Genomic DNA, 17,916 nt, shown 5'->3' with positions numbered 1-17,916 from the left:
AAATATTTTATAGCTTGAGCTGCATGGTGCATGGTGACTACATGGTTGTGTACATATATAAAAATTCATTGAGTTCTCCATTAAGATTTGTGTATTTTACTTTCAGTAACAGCTTGATAGGAGCCCTGGTGGCACAGTGTTTAAATGCTTAGCTGCTAACCAAAAGGTCAGCAGTTTGAACTCACTGGCTACTCCGAGGGAGAAAGATGTGGCAGTCTACTTCTGTAAAGATTTACAGCCTTGGAAACTCCGTGGGGCAGTTCTACTCTGTCCTATAGAGTCACTGTTGGTCAAAATTGACTTGACAGCAACTTTTTTTTAATAGCTTAATAAAAAGATAAGAAAAATAGTAATAATTGAGCTATAATTTGTAGACTATAATATGTACAACATATGCATGATATGTTGTTATTGTTAGGTGCCATTGAGTCTCGCTTTCCTCGCTTCCAAGGAGCATTCTGGCTGTACTTCTTCCAAGACAGATTTGTTCATTCTTCTGGTAGTCCATGGTGTATTCAGTATTGTGCCAACACCATAATTCAAAGGCGTCAATTCTTCTTTGGTCTTCCTTACTCATTGTCCAGCTTTCGCATGCATATGAGGCAATTGAAAATACCATGGCTTGGGTCAGGCACACATTAGTCCTCAAAGTGACATCTTTGCTTCTGAACACTTTAAAGAGGTTTTTTTGCATCAGATTTGCCCAATGCACTATGTCCTTTGCTTTCTTGACAGCTGCTTCCATGGGCATTGATTGTGGATCCAAATAAGATGAAGTCTTTGACAAGTTCAATCTTTTCTCCATTTATCAGGATGTTGCTTATTGGTCCAGTTGTGAGGATTTTTGTTTGCTTTATATTGACGTGCAATCCGTACTGAAGGCTGTATAGTCTTTGATCTTCAGCAAGCAAGGTTGTGTCATCTGCATGTCGCAAGTTGTTAATGAGTCTTCCTCCAATCCTGATGCCACATTCTTCTTCATATAGTCCAGCTTCTTGGATTATTTGCTTCGCATACAGATTGAATAAGTATGCATGATATACATATTTTAAAAATATACTGAAAAAGTGATATAGGGAAAAATGAAGCTGGGAAAGAGAGGAGGTGCAAGAGAGGTGTGCAGTTTGCAACAGGGTGGTCAGAGAAGGCCTCTCTGGGGTCATCTTTGAGTAAAGGCCTGAAGGAGTAGAGTGCTCCATCTGGCTATTTTGGGAACACTTTGGGCACAGGCAACCGCAATGGCAAAGGTCTTGTGTGGCTGGAGAGGAGTGAATTGCGGGGGAATGTACTAGAGATGAAGTCAGGCTGGGGAGGGCCTCCAGGGCTCCCCCACCTAGAGAAGCCCAACAACATAGGTGAATTAGCACATAAAGCAGGCTCTTGGCAGTAGCAGTGGCCCCAGGCCAGGCGAATGTTCACCCTCAAAAAGTCATTTTTGCAGTCCCGTGGACCCCGAGACACAGGTGAACGGACACGTGTAGACAGGTAGCCACCCCTGGGATGCCGCAAAGACTCTGCTCAGGCGCGGCACATCCGCCTTGTTTGGACTTCTGTGATTGGCCGAGCTGAGAGGCATTCTAGCCAATCAGCTGCCGGCTGCGGAGGGCTCGTGCCCCACCTCTCCAAAACGTTGACAGCCACGTGGGCAACTGAGGGGCACGATACTGCCCTCTGCTGGGGCGCCTAGCTACGCGCAGTTCGCTCTGCCTGGCTGGGCGCGGGTTGGGGCCAGCAGGGGCAGGGATGGCCCCGCTCTGGAGGCGACCACGGTTCTTATTTATTCTTCCAGAAACAGTAAATTAAAACACAGGTATTTACATATTTAATGTGTTTCTATTAGCACAGAACACAACACTCTTTAACAAACAGTCCTCAAAACAACTTTGTGGAAAATAGCAACTTTATGGTGGAGAATCCTGGCAGACACCACCTTAACCAAGGGACCAAGGCTAACATCACGAGTGATAACACGTAATGACATCATGAACACCCTGGCGTGATGTGATGAGAAGGGTACTTCCCCTCAGAGGTGTCCTTCCCAGTAATTGCAAAAACTCAATCTAAGCATCAGACAGACCAAACTGAGAGACATTGTACAAAATAACTGACTGGTATTCCTCAAAAGTGTCAAGGTCGTGAAAGACTAGGACAGACTGAGGAACTGTCACAGACCAGAGGAGACTGAGGAGACTTGACCTGGACCAGAAAGAGGACATCAGTGGAAACACTGGGAAATCTGAATGAAGTCAGGAGTTTAGTTAATAGCATTATAAAACCAAAACCAAACTGACTGCTGTCCAGTCAATTCCTACTCATAGTGGCCTTATAGGACAGAGTAGAACTGCCCCATAGGGTTTCCAAGGCTGTAATCTTTACTGAAGTAGGCTGCCATATCTTTCTCCCTCAGAGTGGCTGGTGGGTTCGAACCAACGACCTTTCAGTTGGCTGCTGAGCGCTTGAACCACTGCATCACCAGGGCTCCTTCTCTAAACCTTGAGCTCCCTTATCTGTAAGATGGCCTAATAGTTTCCTGCCTGAGATGGTGGTGAGGACTACAGGAGATTGTGCTAGGCACTGTGCCTGGCCTACAGGGATCTTCCTGAAGCGGAAGCCATTGTGAACACCAGCCTCTGCCTGCTTTCTGGAGGGAAAGTTAGGTGAGGAGGGGACTAGCAGAGCAGGGCCACCAAGATTAGCAGGTGCAGGGTGGGAGGCCATGACTCTTTCCCCGAGACATCCAGGTATAAAGTTGTGTATGTTTTAAACGGTTCTGAGAGTCAGGAAGGTTTTAGGGATCCCCAGGTGTGAGGAGGCAGGGCGGGGCTTTTCTGACTACCCTGGACCCTTGGGAAAGCCCTGTTCCTTACCAGGTCTGACACTTCTCATTTAGATGAGAAACTAAGGGGCTGAGCGCTGGAATCAATCACCAGATAGGAGCTGAGTAGGGGACTGCAGTGTATGGCAGTAAGTGATGGGGACGTCCCCTAGGGTTGGAGCCTCAGGATGGGATGGGGGGCGGTCCCGAGAGCCCCTCTCTGCCTCTACCCCTATCTACGAGAGAGAGGGACAGAGACAAGACAGAGACATCAAGAAAAACAGTGATCCAGAGACAAGGAACAGAAACACAGAGACACAGAGATGGGGAGATAATGGAGAGACAGACACAGTGAGACAGGCAGATTCATACAGACCCAGAGAGAGACAAAGGTAGAGTCCGAAAAAGGCTAGGCGACACTGAGACAGACAGTGACCAAGAGACAGAGCAAGCGATACAGAGACAAATCCAGAATTGGAGGATGAGACAGACCCGGAAAGGGCCGCCTCCTAGGGGGACCCCGGGCTGTCCCGTTGAGGGGCATGCCAAGAGCTCCCCCCATCCCGCCCCCGTCGTGCTTGGGCTGTGACTTCAGAGCCCGCGCGGATTCTATAAATGGCCAAGCAGCGGCGGACCGGAGAGCCGGCCGAGTGAGTCAGCACCGCGCGTCACTGCAGACCGGACGCCGCTCCCGTTTCTTCTGGGCCACCAGGGGGCGCCAGCCGCAAACTCGACCGAGGCGCCAGTCCTCGCATGCGCAGTAGCGATCTGTGGCCCTCCGAGGGTCGCTGAACGTTGGCAGTAGCAAGTTGCCTCCGCGCGTTCGATCCTGGTCGGCGACGTTCGATCTGTGCGCCCCCCGGGCAGTCGGCTTCGCCTCTCTGTGCCTCACTTTCCCATCTGTCGAGCGGGCATAATCACAGATCCTACCTCACAGGGCTGTTGTGAGGACTGAGTTAATAGGTCCAAAGCACTTAGAAAAGCGCCTGCATGTAAAAAACCCTTTGCGATGGAGTTGATTCTGACTCATGGCGATGCGATAGGACAGAGTAGAACTGCCCTATAGGGTTTTAACTGCTGGCCTTTTGGTTAGCAGCCAAGCTCTTAACCATTGTGCCACCGGGCACTAATTATTAGCTCATTTAATGTATTTTAGTGTCTTCAACATATCATTATATGCCATCAACTTGTCCTTAGCATATAACCTTAGCCTCCCCACACCCCACCCAAAAACACCCCACAAAACAAACCAGTTGCCATCCATTTGATTCCGACTCAGGATGACACCATGTGAGTCAAATCGGAACTGTGCTCCATAGAGTTTTCAGTGGCTGATCTTTTGGAAGTAGATTGCCAGGTCTTTCTTCCAAGGCACCTCTGAGTGGATTCAAACCACCAACATTTTTGTTAGTAGTCAAGCACTTAACCGTTTGCCCACCTAGGAACTCCAGTATCTTAGCTCAGTGATTCTTAAACAGAGGTGATCTACCCCCATTCAGGGGACACTTGGCAATGTCTGGAGACATTTGTTTGTCACGACTTGGGGAGTACTACTTCCATCTAGTGGGTAGAGGCTAGGGATGCTGCTGAAGTCCTAAGAAGGACTCCACAACAGAGAATTAACCAGCCCTCAATGTCAACAGTGCTGAGGTTGAGAAACCCTGCCTTAGCCTCATAGCAGTAGGATGTGGCCTGGATTCAAATCCTGCTCTCCCACTAGCAAGCAATGTGGCATTGGGAAAGTGATTCCACGCTTCTGTGCTTCTGTTTCCCCATCCGCAAAGTGTGTATAATAGCAGCATCCGCCTCTTAGGGTGTTATGAGGCTTGAGTTGACAGACATGTAGCAGTTGGAATATGGCCTGACATACGCGCTATTGTCATATTAGTGTATCACAGCTGTGCCCTCAGCATGTGGCCAGCAAACTAGCATGTCCCTAACATATCATGAGTGTATGGCAAGCCACCGTCATCCAAGTGTCACCATCACCAGCTTGACATATGTGGCCCAGTGTTGGTGTGTTATCCACTCCCATGGTCCAGGCAGAGCTGCTTGCAGGTGCCCCTTCCAGGCTGGCCTGGCAGCGACAGGGACTTAGGGGGGTGTTCATGGCCGCCTGGGACCCACTGGCACAGTCACCCTGTGGTGCAGGCGATCCATAGGAAGGGGCCCAGATCTCTGCTCCCCTAGGATCTTATGAGGATCTGGAGGGGACAGAACTGGGGTGCCAGATCCTCAGCAGAAACAATGTTATTGCCTGAGTCCAGGCCCTCAGATGCTGGGCATGTAGAGGGAGTATTTCTTCTGGTCAACACAACACCCTTATGAGGCAGGCACTATCATTAGCCCATTTTACGGATGTGGAGATAGAGGTACAGAGAAGGGAAGGGGACTTGCCTGAGGTTACGGACTGTTGGTGCCTAGAGTTAAACCCAGGGTGATGCCCACTAAACTACCACAGGCGACAGTCCTGCCTTAAGGGAGGAGAGAGACAGGCCAGAGAGATGACCTCAGATCATGGAGAGATGGCTTCAGAGACACAGACAAAGAGATTCAGAGACCCAGTCAGGGGCCCAGTGGACAGTGGGGGGGGGAGGCATATTGGAGCATTGGAGGTCTCTGGCCAAGCCCCCCCAAGAATAACCCAAGCTGCCCCCTAGGTGGAAACAATGACACAATCAGCTCCCAATACCAAGGGCCTGACATCACGGGGGGGTGGGGTGGTGGCTGGGGTGGGGGTGGGGGGGCGCTCCGCCCCTTGGCAGGCCCCTGTGGCCAATGAGACAGCTTTGGAAGACGCCCGGGCCGCCTCCGGAGCTTCAAAAACGTGTGAGGAGGGAAGAGCGTGCAGACGGAGCTTCAGCTGCCGCCGCAGTCCTTGCCATCAGTGTCCCCTCCGCCCATCAGAGCCCACCGGCCAGCATGTCCTCTGCTCACTTCAACCGAGGCCCTGCCTACGGGCTGTCAGCCGAAGTCAAGAACAAGGTAGGGCTGGAGGGCATCCCTGAACCCCCTCCTGTCTATTCCACGTGACTTGGAACCTGAGAGGGAAAGGGGGAGAGACCCGGGGTGGCTGCTGCCTTCCTCCCTCCCCTGAGCATCCAGAGCCCTCAGCCACTGTTGGGGGGCTGAATAGACGGCACGAAGGCAGACACAGATCAAAGGAGATCCCCACCTGATCAGAGTCTTGTTAACCCTTTATGTTCCTGGAGAGGACGTGGTACCCACTTGTTTTTTTTTCCCCATACTCCCAGCCTGACAAAGAAATTGGAGGGAGGGCTTGAGAACTCAGGTTCCTGGGGAGTGAGGCCCAGAAAGTGTGGGAGCTCATGGCGGGAGAGGGAGGTAGCTGGGGAAGGCAGGGAGTGGGCATCCCGGACATGGCAGGCATCTCCTATGGATGGGTAAACTGAGGTTCCGAGAGGAGAGGCATGTAGCCAGGGTCCCACATGAGGCAGGTACAGAGCCCTGACCCTGGACTTGGGGTCAGGACGGGGTCAGCCTCTCCAGGGGAGGGAACTTGAAGTCAGCACCCCACTGGAATCCTCCCATGAGTGCTGCCAGGGGAGGAGTCCCAGCCGCATTGGACAGCCAGAACACTGATGCTCAGGGTGGCTTTTCCTAGGGTCCCACAACAAGGAAGACAAGAGCTGGGATTGGAAACAGGGCCGGGGGATCCTTGGGACTGGAGGAGGGGGGCGGGTGCTTGCTTGGAGACAGATCCCAGCGGCACCCCCACCCCCCACCCCCAGTGCTGGCCCCGGCGCCGCGCAGAGCTGCCACGCCATATAAGGTGGCCTCAGGGAGCCCGGCCTGCCAGGCGCGCTATATAAGGGCTGGTTTGCTTTATAAAGCCGAGCTGGTGGGGAAGGGGGGCAGCAGGGCCAGGTGAGGGGGCTGCTGCCTCCCACATCCCTCACCGTCTTACCCAGGAAAAGGGGGCAGCCCGACCCCCAAGGACTAGGAATTTATCTAGGCTGGGATGGAGAGTTCTTGAGAAGGGGGGTGGGGCAAAGTGGGGAGAAGAGCAGAGAGAAATACTGGGAAACAGAGGCAGGAGAGAAACGGACGGGGAGGGAAGATGCGACAGGAGCGAGATAAAGACTGAGACAGAGATGGAGAGGCAGAAAGAGGAGCCCCACGAGCCCCCACCAGAGGGAGGGAACTGCAGTCAGAGACCGAGAAAGAGATGGAAGGAAGCCCAATCCCCTCCCTAAAGTCAGAGTATAGAACCAGAGAGATGGGGCCACCAAGACGTGCCAAGAAAACAGAGAGCTGGGGGAGAGACATAGGAGTCAGTGGATGAGGAGAGACAGAGAAATACAGACACACCAGGGGTCAGAGGTAACACTAAGACAAAGACCAGCCCCCACCCTCAACCTGAGAGAGAGCCCCAGAGAGATGTGGACCCGGCGTGACACCGAGAGACACAGAGATGTAAGACAAAGACTGGATTTAGGGGCACATTCTTAGGTCTCCTGCCTCCTTGCTTGAGGCACCCCTCTTCTAACAGGGGGGTGGAAGGGTAGGGAGTAGAGAGGAGTAGGGACAGGGGAAGCTAAGCCCCAAGTTTGGACGGAGAACCAGGAGACCCAGCACCTCCCCCTTGTCTGCATTCTCTGGTGCCAAACCTCAGAATGCCCGGAATGGCCCCCTGGGCAGATGCCACCTCACTCCTGGCCCTCAGCCCACCCCAATGGGCACAGAATTGCCTTAGTTGGGAAGGGATGAGGAAGGAGAACAGGCCTAGGGAGCTTTGGATTGGGCCCAGGGAGCCAAGCCCACTCTGCACTGTGTCCTCACCACCCTCTCTGTGCCCCCAACTCCAGCTGGCCCAGAAGTACGACCACCAGCGGGAGCAGGAGCTGCGTGCTTGGATCGAGGGGGTGACAGGACGTCGCATTGGTAACAACTTTATGGACGGCCTCAAAGATGGCATCATTCTTTGCGAGTGAGTGGGATGCTCATGGCCCAGACCCTGCCTTGGGTATCCCCAACCCAGGCACACATCTCTTCTCCCTCAATCCCCTAAGCAACCATGAGCCTGGAGCTGTGTTGGGGGCTTTATATCTGATACCTCAAAACAGTCTTCTGAGGTGGCAAGTAATCATTGTGTCCATTTCACAGACAAAGAAAACTGAGGCTCAGTTAAGTAAAGCACATTGCCCGAAGTCCCACACTATTCCAACCAAAACAACTCCAGAATCTAATCTTAACCATAGTGCTATACAGGGCAGTCCTATCTGTGGCCTCCAGAGTCACAAGAGAGGTCACTGCTAAAAGGCAACAAGCAACAACAGCTGTTCATCCCTGGCTTAGAGATGTGATGGATGTGCCACAGTAATTTAAGTGGGTCCTGATTCTCTACTCACCTCGGAACCTAATCACCAAGGGGGATGCAAGCCTCACATCTCCCCATCCCGGATTCCATCCCAGCTAATGCTAAGAGGAGCTCTGACCCCAGCCCAGGCCCCACCTGCGTCTCTGAGTGTGACCTGAGCTGGGGTGACCATGAGGGCCAGTGCCTCTTTGGGAAACTTTCTGAAGGCATAGTCTTACCAAGTCCCAGGCACCAGAGGTGGACTCTTATTCCATATCCACCAGCAACAAGGAATGAGGACACAGGGTAACAAGAGGGCCACCCTTGTGTCCCAGCTCAGACATGAGGCTGCTCAAGCCTGAGTCATTCATTCATTCATACAACGTGTTTATGGAGCTCCTGCTCTGTGCCAAGCACTGGTCTAGGCACTGGGGACAGTGAACCAATCAGAGTCTCTATGCTCATGGGGCTTCAGTTCCAGTGAAGGGAGATGGACAGTAAACAAGGAATCCAATAAGCACATACTTGCCTGCAGAGGTTGCTATGAGTCGGAATCAACAGCGATGAGTTTAGTTTGGTTTGCCTGTAGAGGTAAGTGCTATGGAGACGAGTTGGGAGGGAGGGGTGTTCTGCTATTTTCTATAGGATGGTCTGGGAAGGCCTGTGGAGGTAACATTTGAGTAGAGCCTTGGATGAAGTGAGGGAGGGAGCTGTGAGGATATCTGAGGGAAGAAGTTTCCAGGCAGAAGGCACAGCCAATGCAAAGGCCCTGAGATGGAAACATGTCTGGTGAGTTCAAAGAACAGTGAGGAGGCCAGCATGGCCAGCACTAAATAAGTGAGGGGAAGTGGAGGGAGATGAAGACACAGAGTTAACTAGAGGCCTTCCTCACGCTAAGGAGTTAGGATTGTATGCTGAAGGCGAGGGGAAACCATTAGAAGATTTTGAACTGGGAGTAGTTTGGATTGTATTAAAAAGGTCATTTTGGCTGTTAGATGAAGACAGGTCTGTAGCGGACAATGTCGAAGCTGGGAGCTCATGGAGAGGCCACTGTCAGAGCCCAGGTGAGAGACACTGGTGGCTCAGGCTAAGGTGGAGGGTGGAGGCAGTGAGAAGCAGTGGCCTCTGGACGTATTCAAGAGGCAGAGCCAAAGGTCTTGCTGAGGGTCTGAACGTGGAGGTGACACAAGGGGAAAGGAGGTGGTCAGGACAACTCCATGGGCTTTGGCCGAGTACCTGGAAAGATGGTGTTGCCGTTTACTGAGATGAGGAGAATGAGGGAGGACTGAGTTTTGGGGGGAGTTGGGCATTAGAAGGCTGGAGTGGGGTATGTCTGATTTGAGATGCTTATGTAGGGAGCTAGATTTGAGAGTGAGGGGCCTGGGTTGAGGTAAGGGAGTTGTGTGTATCGATGGCATTTAGAGCCAAGACACTGGACGAGATCAAGCGGGTGAGTGTAGTCAGAGAAGAAGCCCAAGGCCTGAGCTGTGGGCTCTCTGCTGTATAGAGGTTGGCAATGCAGACTGAGGCGTGGCCACCAGAAAGTGCAGGAACATACCTTATATATAAGGACACTTTCTGATTGGGGACCTGAGTCTAGCTTCCTGTGGCTGGTTTCCCATCTCAGAGCTGACAGCGTGTGTAGGGTGGTCTGGCAGGGTTTCAGCTGACAGGGAGTCCATTGGTGGTGCAAATGGTTAATATGCTCAGCTGCTAATTGAAAGGCTAGAGGTTCAAGTCCACCCAGTAGTGCCTGGTAAGAAAGGCCTGGCATCTTGTTGTTAGGTGTCGTCGAGACAGTTCTGACTCATAGCGACCCTATAGGACAGAGTAGAACTGCCCTATAGGGTTTTCAAGGAGCGGCTGGTGGATTTGAACTGCCGACCTTTTGGTTAGCAGCCCAGCTCTTAACCATTACGCCCTTCTGAAAAAATCAGCCACTAAAAACCCTATGGAGCACAGTTCTACTCTGACACACACGGGGTCGCCATGAGTCAGAATCAACTTGACGGCAACTGGTGCTGTTGGTGGACAGCTGGGATAACTGTAGCGGGGAACAGCAAGATGGCTATTGCCACCGACTGTCATCCTGACCTCCTCCCACAATGGGCTGGACATGGGTGGGGGCAGGAAAGGGTCACCTTTGTCACTCTACTCCCCTATTCTTTGTAGGTTCATCAATAAGCTCCAGCCAGGCTCTGTGAAGAAGGTAAATGAGTCAACCCAAAATTGGCACCAGGTGAGCCCAGACTCAACCTCTCTCAACCCTTGCCCGCAAGCCCCTGAGAACTCCACCCACTCCCACAACCTCCCACCATTGACCGCTGCCTGATCCCCACCAGCTGGAGAACATCGGCAACTTCATCAAGGCCATCACCAAGTATGGGGTGAAGCCCCACGACATCTTTGAGGCCAATGACCTGTTTGAGAACACTAACCATACCCAAGTACAGTCCACCCTCCTGGCCCTGGCAAGCATGGTAAGTGTGGGTGAAGGATGGGCACCAAGGAGGGGTTGGAAGGGGACGCCAAGAAGGTGAGCTGTGCACTGCCCAGCCTGGGATGCAAATAGGCCCCTCGTGGCCAAGCCCAGCACAGGTGGGAGGGGTGGAGCAGGGGCTGCAAACAAGTCTCCACAGGGACAATGCTGCCCAGAGGCGCCCTCAGCAGTCTTTGCCTTCAACCTCCCCAGGCCAAGACGAAAGGAAACAAGGTGGATGTGGGGGTGAAATATGCAGACAAGCAGGAACGGAAATTTGAACCGGAGAAGCTAAGAGAAGGGCGGAACATCATTGGGCTGCAGGTACCGCCTGCTCCTGAGTCTCACTGCTGACCTGAGGGGCAGGTCAAGGACACCAGGGGGGCACCCTTTTGGAGACACCATATTTGGTATTAACTAAACTATATGCCAGGCACTGTGCTAAGCACTTTCTGTACCCTAACCTAGTTAATCCTCCAACAACCCTAGGGTGCAGGTACTGTTATCATCATGTCCTTTATACAGACGAGGAAACCAAGGCCAGGAGAAAGTAGCTCACTGGCCAAGATCTCCAGTGGATGAGTGGTGGGTTTGGACTTGAACCCTGGTGCTCTGAGCCACTTATTGGTCATGTGCCCTTGGGAAGTGACATGTCCTCTCTGGGCCTCAGTGTGCTCTCTGTACACGAGGGAGACACAGTGCCTCAATGAGAGTGCTGTGTAGGTACCCAGTGAGCTCAGTTATGTTGCGTGGCCTATCGTGAGGCTGTATAACACTTGGGGTGACTCTCCTTGCTTCCCAGATGGGCACCAACAAGTTTGCCAGCCAGCAGGGCATGACAGCCTACGGCACTCGGCGCCACCTCTATGACCCCAAGCTGGGCACGGACCAACCCCTGGACCAGGCCACCATCAGCCTACAGATGGGCACCAACAAGGGAGCCAGCCAGGTGTGTGGGGGGAGCGGAAGGGGCTGGTGGGGCCCGTGATCCTCACTGTCTCTACCATCTGACCTGACTGCCCCTCCACAGGCTGGCATGACCGCGCCCGGGACCAAGCGGCAGATCTTTGAGCCGGCACTGGGCATGGAGCACTGCGACACGCTCAACGTCAGCCTGCAGATGGGCAGCAACAAGGGGGCCTCGCAGCGGGGCATGACAGTGTACGGGCTGCCACGCCAGGTCTATGACCCCAAGTACTGCCTGACGTCTGACTACCTGGAGTTCGGAGAGCCCGCCCACAACCAGCACCCGCACAACTACTATAACTCGGCCTAGGGGCTGGAGGCTGCCTGCTGCTCTCGGCCGGACCCAGCCAGGCCCAGCCGACCCTCGTCCCCTGCATGGCGTCCTCCAGCCCCCTGGCACCTGCCTACAGGGTTAGAGTTTGGGGAGAGCAGACTGGGGGGTCTGTGGGAAGAAAGGGGGCACTGCAGGGTCCAAAATAGAGCCAGGTGTTCCCAACAGCATCCCAAAGGATGCACTGAGCAAGGCTATTCCGGCTGTCCCCCGACTCCCTCATAGGTGGGTGCCCCCAGGACAAGAAGCCCCCCAAGCAAAGCCCCCAGAGCCCAGGCTTGGCCTGCCCCCACCCCATTCCCACAGGGGAGCAAACTGCATGCCCAGAGACTCAGCGGACACACGCGGTTTGGTTTGCAGCGACTGGCGTATGTGAACGTGACAGCGGCGTTTGTAACGCGAGCACTTTTTCTATTTCACTGGAGCACAATAAATGGCTGTAAAATCACCCGAGGCCTCCGGGAGCCTGTATGGCTCTAACACACACGCAGGCATGCCCATTCAGATATACTTCCATTTCTCGTACACACACCCTGAAACATACACACGTACCCCCCGACCCTCCTATATATCCCCTCCTCCCCTTGAGCTTCATGGCCACTCAGCTAAAGAGGACACACACGCTGTCTTACTCACACAAAATCTGCACACATGCATTACTTTGTGTATACAGCTCACACACTCCCATGTTTACCCATACTCACACATGCAGTACACACTCCCAGCCACGACATGTAAACACACACACACACACACACACACACACCTCTCACACACCTACACAATGTCTACACACGCCCCCTGCCCATGCTCAGCACCCACAACTCTTCCTGGGGCCTGTGTCCACCAGCATCACAGGGCCACCTCAGTGGGGGGCTGAGACAGTGAGAAAGACCCCAAGCCCTGGGAAAGGCTAGATTGGGAGGTGAATTGTGGCTCTGCCACCAGCTAGGTGACAAAGTCCCTTCCCCTCCCTGAGCCTGTTTTCCCACTGGGAAAATGGGACAGTGGGTTCATTGTGAGGCCGCGGGGAAGCCTGCAGACAGGAGGTGATATTGCACACCTTTAACCACTGGTGAGGTCCAGGCCCCAACCAATGAGAATGGACAACAGCTGGGGTTCCCACCCCTTACCCTGCATCACTGAGAGATGGCTGGGGCCGGGGGAATGGCCAGGGTGGGGGATGGGCACGTAGGGGGCTCAGGGCAATGGCCCTGTACCAACTGGCATAGAGCAGCGGGGAACGGCTGCATGTGTGTGCCTGGCCCACTTTAGCCCTCTTCTACGGGCTGGGCCCTGAGCCTGGCCAGCAGCCCAGGACCCTGTCTATTGGCAGGGTCCTAACCTGCCCACGCTTCTGAGGGGACTCTGAGAACGGGAACTGTTCTCCCTACAGAGGGGAGGCCCCAGCCATCCTGCCTGGAAGCTGACAGGGCTCCAAGGATGCAGCGATGCAGGGAGGAGGCCACAGCGCAGTCTTCTCCTCCCCCTCTCCTCAACCCTGGGCAAGGGCCAAGGCTGGAACACGGAGACTTGCCGAGACAGACACCAGAGCCCACGTGTACAGACGCACACTGCCCCTGGGGCCTTGTAAACCAGATTCCGGGCGCTCTGGGCCTGGCTACCACTGAGTCGTGCTCCCTCTGGGCTGGCGCGGGGAAGCTGTGCCGAGGACCCATGCCTGGCCCAGGGCCCTGGTTCCTCGGAAAACAGCACCATATTAGCACTTAGCCTGTGAGACTGGGGTGGGCAGGCAGCAGTGAGGGCGGGCCCTGGATGCCACAGGAACGAGCCCCCTTTTCACTGGACCTCTGAGTGCACCTCTACCCCGGTGCCTGCGCACTGCTTTGCCCACGTCCTCTGACCCCTGCCAGGGCTGGCGGACCTTACCGGGGGCCTTGGAGGAGGCAGGAACACCAGGGAGGGGCATGTTAGAGCAGGGTGGGCTCTGAGGGACACACGCTAGACCAGCCAGGGCTTCTGGGCCAGCTCGGCATTCACACCTCCCACTGCCCTGTGTGCATCCCTTGCCCGGGCTGTGCCAGGCCTGTGCTCAGTGCTTCCCAGCTGCACTTTCATCCTCAGCACAGTCCCAGGACGAAGTCCTAGCATCCTTCCTATTGCACCACCGAGAACACCGACGCATAGGTCACCTGCTGCTCAGGCTCAGGAGGCCAGGTGGGGGAGCTAGAGTCGCCCCCAGGTACCAGGTGTCAAAGCCCATCACCCATGAGATCATGTGAATGCACTGTGCTGTCCCTGTGCTCAGCCACACAGACCAGTCCCTGCCTCCCACCTTCCGAGACTCCTCCTAAACCAAAACCAAACCCGTTGTATAGCAACCCTATAGTACAGAGTAGAGCTGCCCCACAGTTTTCAAGGAGTGCCTGGTGCATTCCAACTGCCGACCTTTTTGTTAGCAGCTGTAGCTCTTAACCATTACACCACCAGGGTTTTCCTGAGACTCCTCACCACCCTCCTAAACAGGTTGCAACCTCTCTCATGGACGCTTCTCCAGTTTCCCTCCTCCCACAGCCCTCAGTCTGTGCTCTCACCTCCTGGATGGCCCAGGAGCTGCTCCCATAATCTAGGCCCCACCCTCCCAACTGGTCTTACTCATAAGGAAGAAAGAAGGTTCTGGAGCCAGGCTTCCTGGGTTCAAGTCCCAGCTGTGCTGCTTTCTGGCTGTCGGACCTTGGGCTAGAGACCTCCCCTCTCTGGCCTCAGTTTCCTCATCTGCAAGCCTGGGCTAACCACAGCACCCCACTCACAGGGCTGCTGTTGGGATGCAAGAGGTAACATAGGTCAGCCCCGAGAGCAGCGCCTGGCATGGGGTTACACCAAGTGTTAGCTTAGTCATGTCTCCCCTCCGGGAAGCCTTCCCTGACCGCCTCCCCTGGGCCCTGTTGGCCTCATTTGTCATTGTAACTGCCTGGCCAGATGTCTGGTTCTTCAGTGTCCCAAATGCCTAGCACTGACCCCGCTTCACCCTGAATGCCTGCTGGGTGAATTAAACATTGGACAGTTTGAAGGAATGACCCACTCCCACCTCCAATAGGCCGCTGGGCTGTCTCTGAAATCAAAGGCTTCCCCACTGAGCCCCTGGTGCTGAGGCAGGCCCAGAACTCAGGGAAACACGGACAGCTGGGGGTCTGGCACCAGCTACTTTATTTAAGCACTCACGACTGACAGCTTTTCCAGCCCAGCCCCTTCTTCTTCTACAAAAGCAACTAAAAGTGAAACAAGGTCTCCTGGTTAACGCAGGTAGTCGGGCCCCGCCAGATAGGAGCCAAGGGGCCTGGTGGGACTGTGGCTTCAAATCCCAGGCCTTGGGCATTGGAAGGCAAGGAAGGAGGGTGGAAAGTCCAGTTAAAATGGGCAAGGTGCTGGTGAGGTGGCCGAGGAGCCTCTGCTGGATTTGCCCCGCACCCAGGGATGTCAGGAAGGAGGAGCCAAAGCCCTGAAGCCAGGGAGGGTCAGGGACTGGGAGAAGGGAGCAAGCCAACAGCTTCTGAGCCTGTGAGGCCGGTTCTGGCCCCTCAGCCCCAGCAACCACTCAACTCCACCGTTTCCACCAGCACACACACACACTCATGGTCACCCTCACACACGCCTCCAGCCACACACACTCATACCCACACCCAGAGGGCAGGGACGGCCCTGGACCCACACCCGGGACCCCTGGAATGTCTCTGGTTTAGTACCCAGTGGGTGGGTACGAGGGGTGGGTCCTCTGTGCTGCTATTGGTTGGCCGCCTCACAGGCGTCTATCCAATCGCTGTATACGTCCACTGGTTCTGAGAGATCTGAGTCACTGAGGTCAAGGGCATCTGGTGGCCATGGAACCCCTTTCCCGCACACACCTCTGCTGTTCACACCAGTGTCAGCCTGACCCCTGCCCTGTACCCTGTCACCCCATGCAAATCAAAAGAAGGCACCTATGGGCAGATGCAGCCCTATAACAGGGCACCCAGCAGGGGCAGCAGAGCAAGAGCTGTACTCCAGCCCCCTCCCTTGTGGCCAGGTGCCCTTGAGCAGTGTATGCCCTGGGCAGGGCAGTCCTGACCACCCCGCCTCCACCTGCTGGAGAAAGTCTGGTTATCCAAGGATACATGTGATGGGCGTCTGGAACTCCTCTAGGCACACGGTACAAGAGATGACTCCAGTGTTGCGGGCACGGTCCCTGAAAAGGCAGGAAGTAGAGGACTGGTGAGCAAACAGACCTGTGCTTGATGACTCCAACTGGGAGGCAAAGGACCAGTCTGCCCCTGAATGGAAAATGGGCTGGAGCCTGGGGGAAGAGCCACCTCCTGACCGAGGGAGGAGAGGGGAGGCCTGTGAGGCAGGCTCCCTTGCTCCGTCCCCTACTCACATTTTCACGTCACAAGACTTCTCGTGGTTGCAGAAGGGGCAGGTGAACTGGGTCTCTAGGGTGCCTGTCATCTTCTTCTTGGGAGGCGGCTTCCGTTTTGACTTTCTGCGCCCCATGTCCCCAGGAGGGTGAACCTGTGTATGTGTGGGAAGAAGTCAGAGATTTGTGGGACCCACACAGCTCTTCCAGCCTCGATGCTCTAGCAGCAGACCGGGAAGAGGGCCTAGCAGTGGCCCACGGTGAAGGCAGGACTGCCACAATGGCACCTGAGCCTCTGTCTCTGAGGAATGAGGTGCCCAGTCCCCGGGCAGGTAGGCAATCACAGTGCACTCTGGGAGGAGGGGCTTCGAGCAGCCTCTGGCACCAGGCAGCTTGGGTTCTAACCCTGGCTCCCCAACTTATGTGACCCTGGGCAAGTTACTTAAGCTCTCTGTGTCTCAATTTCCTCATCTATGAAATAGAGATGAGGTTGCTTGCTATCTCAGGGGGGCCTTTTGGGGATGACATGAGTAAAGGTACAGGCCTGTCCCATCCATTGTTGGCACGTACACCAGGAAGCCACTATTCCTAGTGAGGATGACAAGAGATACTCTATGAAAGGCCAGAAGTATAGGGCTGGACAGAGCCGGGGATTTTATTCTGGCCGTTCCCTCTTGTTGAGGGATGTGCAAATGCCATTAGGAAAAGTAACCCGCTGGGCTACCTCTCCATCCACAAAGGGCTGCTGGGCATAGAAGTGGGGGAAAAGTATTTCGAGTAGAATGCATGTGCAAAGGCACAGGGGCAGGTGTCTTGGGTAGGATGAAGAAGCAGCAGAGACAGGCAGGAGGGTTTCTAATGTCTGGATGGATCCTGGATGTCATGGGGAGTGGAAGGACGAAACCACTTCATGTCTTTAAGAAACTGAGAAGTATGAGTCAAGTCTGAATGAAGATAAAGTCAGAATCAGGACAGGGTTGTCAGGGGTGGATGGATGGCAGTGGGGGAGTGAGAGGTTGAGGAGACCAATCAACAGAGCAAGTGAATGCGGTAAGAGAAGGAATAGTCCAGAAAGATTCTGCATTTTTGGTGGGGGACATGGTTGGTGGGTAGGGGGAGAAGGTGGTATAATTTGCTGGTATCTAACAGGACAGGAAGAAAAGGTTGTTGGGGAAAACGCTGGGTTGAGGTGCCAGAGGGACGTCCAGGGATAGATGTCCTGGAGGCAGCCAAGCAGGGAAGCAGCAGCAGCTACCACTGCGTGCACCTCCCATGCCAGGCACTGTGCTCAGGGCTCTGCGTCTGCCATCCCTGATCCTGTGAAGCCCCTCCATCCTCATCCCCAGGGCTGGTTCTAGCAGAATAAAGACCAGAGCTTCATTCATATTTATCGATCACTCATTATATAACATCCTCACTCTTAACTGAGGAAGCTTCCAGTTCACTGAGTAAACAGAAGCATTTAGCGAGAACATCCACAAGCCCCCAGGACCACCCACCTGGCCTTCCTTCCTCTGCTATGGAAGAATGTCTGTGTTCCCCTCAAAAGCAACTTGTTCACTTGGGCCCCGGATCCCATCTCCTCTCTCTTCTGCAACATCAAATATTCCCTCTATTGGATCATTAACAAACATACTTATTATCTCTTCCATCA

The 17,916-nt window shown here is 54.3% G+C and overlaps 2 protein-coding genes across 2 annotated transcripts; one reads left to right on the top strand and one right to left on the bottom strand.

The window, feature by feature from the left end:
• Nucleotides 1-5,667: 5,667 nt before the first annotated feature.
• CNN1 (calponin 1) lies at nucleotides 5,668-12,358 on the top strand. The gene is made up of 7 exons (XM_004378313.1): nucleotides 5,668-5,800; nucleotides 7,645-7,766; nucleotides 10,308-10,374; nucleotides 10,478-10,615; nucleotides 10,828-10,938; nucleotides 11,417-11,563; nucleotides 11,645-12,358. The coding sequence occupies exons 1-7, from the start codon at nucleotides 5,738-5,740 to the stop codon at nucleotides 11,888-11,890; spliced, it is 894 nt and encodes a 297-aa protein (XP_004378370.1). The 5' UTR covers nucleotides 5,668-5,737; the 3' UTR covers nucleotides 11,891-12,358.
• A 2,711-nt stretch (nucleotides 12,359-15,069) lies between these two features.
• ELOF1 (elongation factor 1) lies at nucleotides 15,070-16,413 on the bottom strand. The gene is made up of 3 exons (XM_004378312.2): nucleotides 16,284-16,413; nucleotides 16,024-16,094; nucleotides 15,070-15,717 (listed from the first exon to the last, which is right to left on the bottom strand). Exons 1-3 carry the CDS (start codon nucleotides 16,397-16,399, stop codon nucleotides 15,653-15,655), a joined length of 252 nt encoding a protein of 83 aa, XP_004378369.1. The 5' UTR covers nucleotides 16,400-16,413; the 3' UTR covers nucleotides 15,070-15,652.
• Between the last annotated feature and the right edge of the window lie 1,503 nt (nucleotides 16,414-17,916).

Source organism: Trichechus manatus, unplaced genomic scaffold (assembly GCF_000243295.1).
Source record: "Trichechus manatus latirostris isolate Lorelei unplaced genomic scaffold, TriManLat1.0 scaffold00057, whole genome shotgun sequence".
Classification (NCBI taxonomy): domain Eukaryota; kingdom Metazoa; phylum Chordata; class Mammalia; order Sirenia; family Trichechidae; genus Trichechus; species Trichechus manatus.
Note: the sequence above shows the minus strand (reverse complement) of the source record. Positions and strands in the feature narration are given on the sequence as shown.

Coding starts and splice junctions, on each gene's coding strand:
- CNN1 (XM_004378313.1), top strand. CDS start 5,738: ATGTCCTCTGCTCACTTCAACCGAGGCCCTGCCTACGGGCTGTCAGCC. Junction 5,801..7,644: donor CAGCCGAAGTCAAGAACAAG/GTAGGGCTGGAG, acceptor CCCCAACTCCAG/CTGGCCCAGAAGTACGACCA. Junction 10,939..11,416: donor GGAACATCATTGGGCTGCAG/GTACCGCCTGCT, acceptor CTTGCTTCCCAG/ATGGGCACCAACAAGTTTGC.
- ELOF1 (XM_004378312.2), bottom strand. CDS start 16,399: ATGGGGCGCAGAAAGTCAAAACGGAAGCCGCCTCCCAAGAAGAAGATG. Junction 16,095..16,283: donor AAGTCTTGTGACGTGAAAAT/GTGAGTAGGGGA, acceptor CTGCCTTTTCAG/GGACCGTGCCCGCAACACTG. Junction 15,718..16,023: donor GTTCCAGACGCCCATCACAT/GTATCCTTGGAT, acceptor TCAGTGACTCAG/ATCTCTCAGAACCAGTGGAC.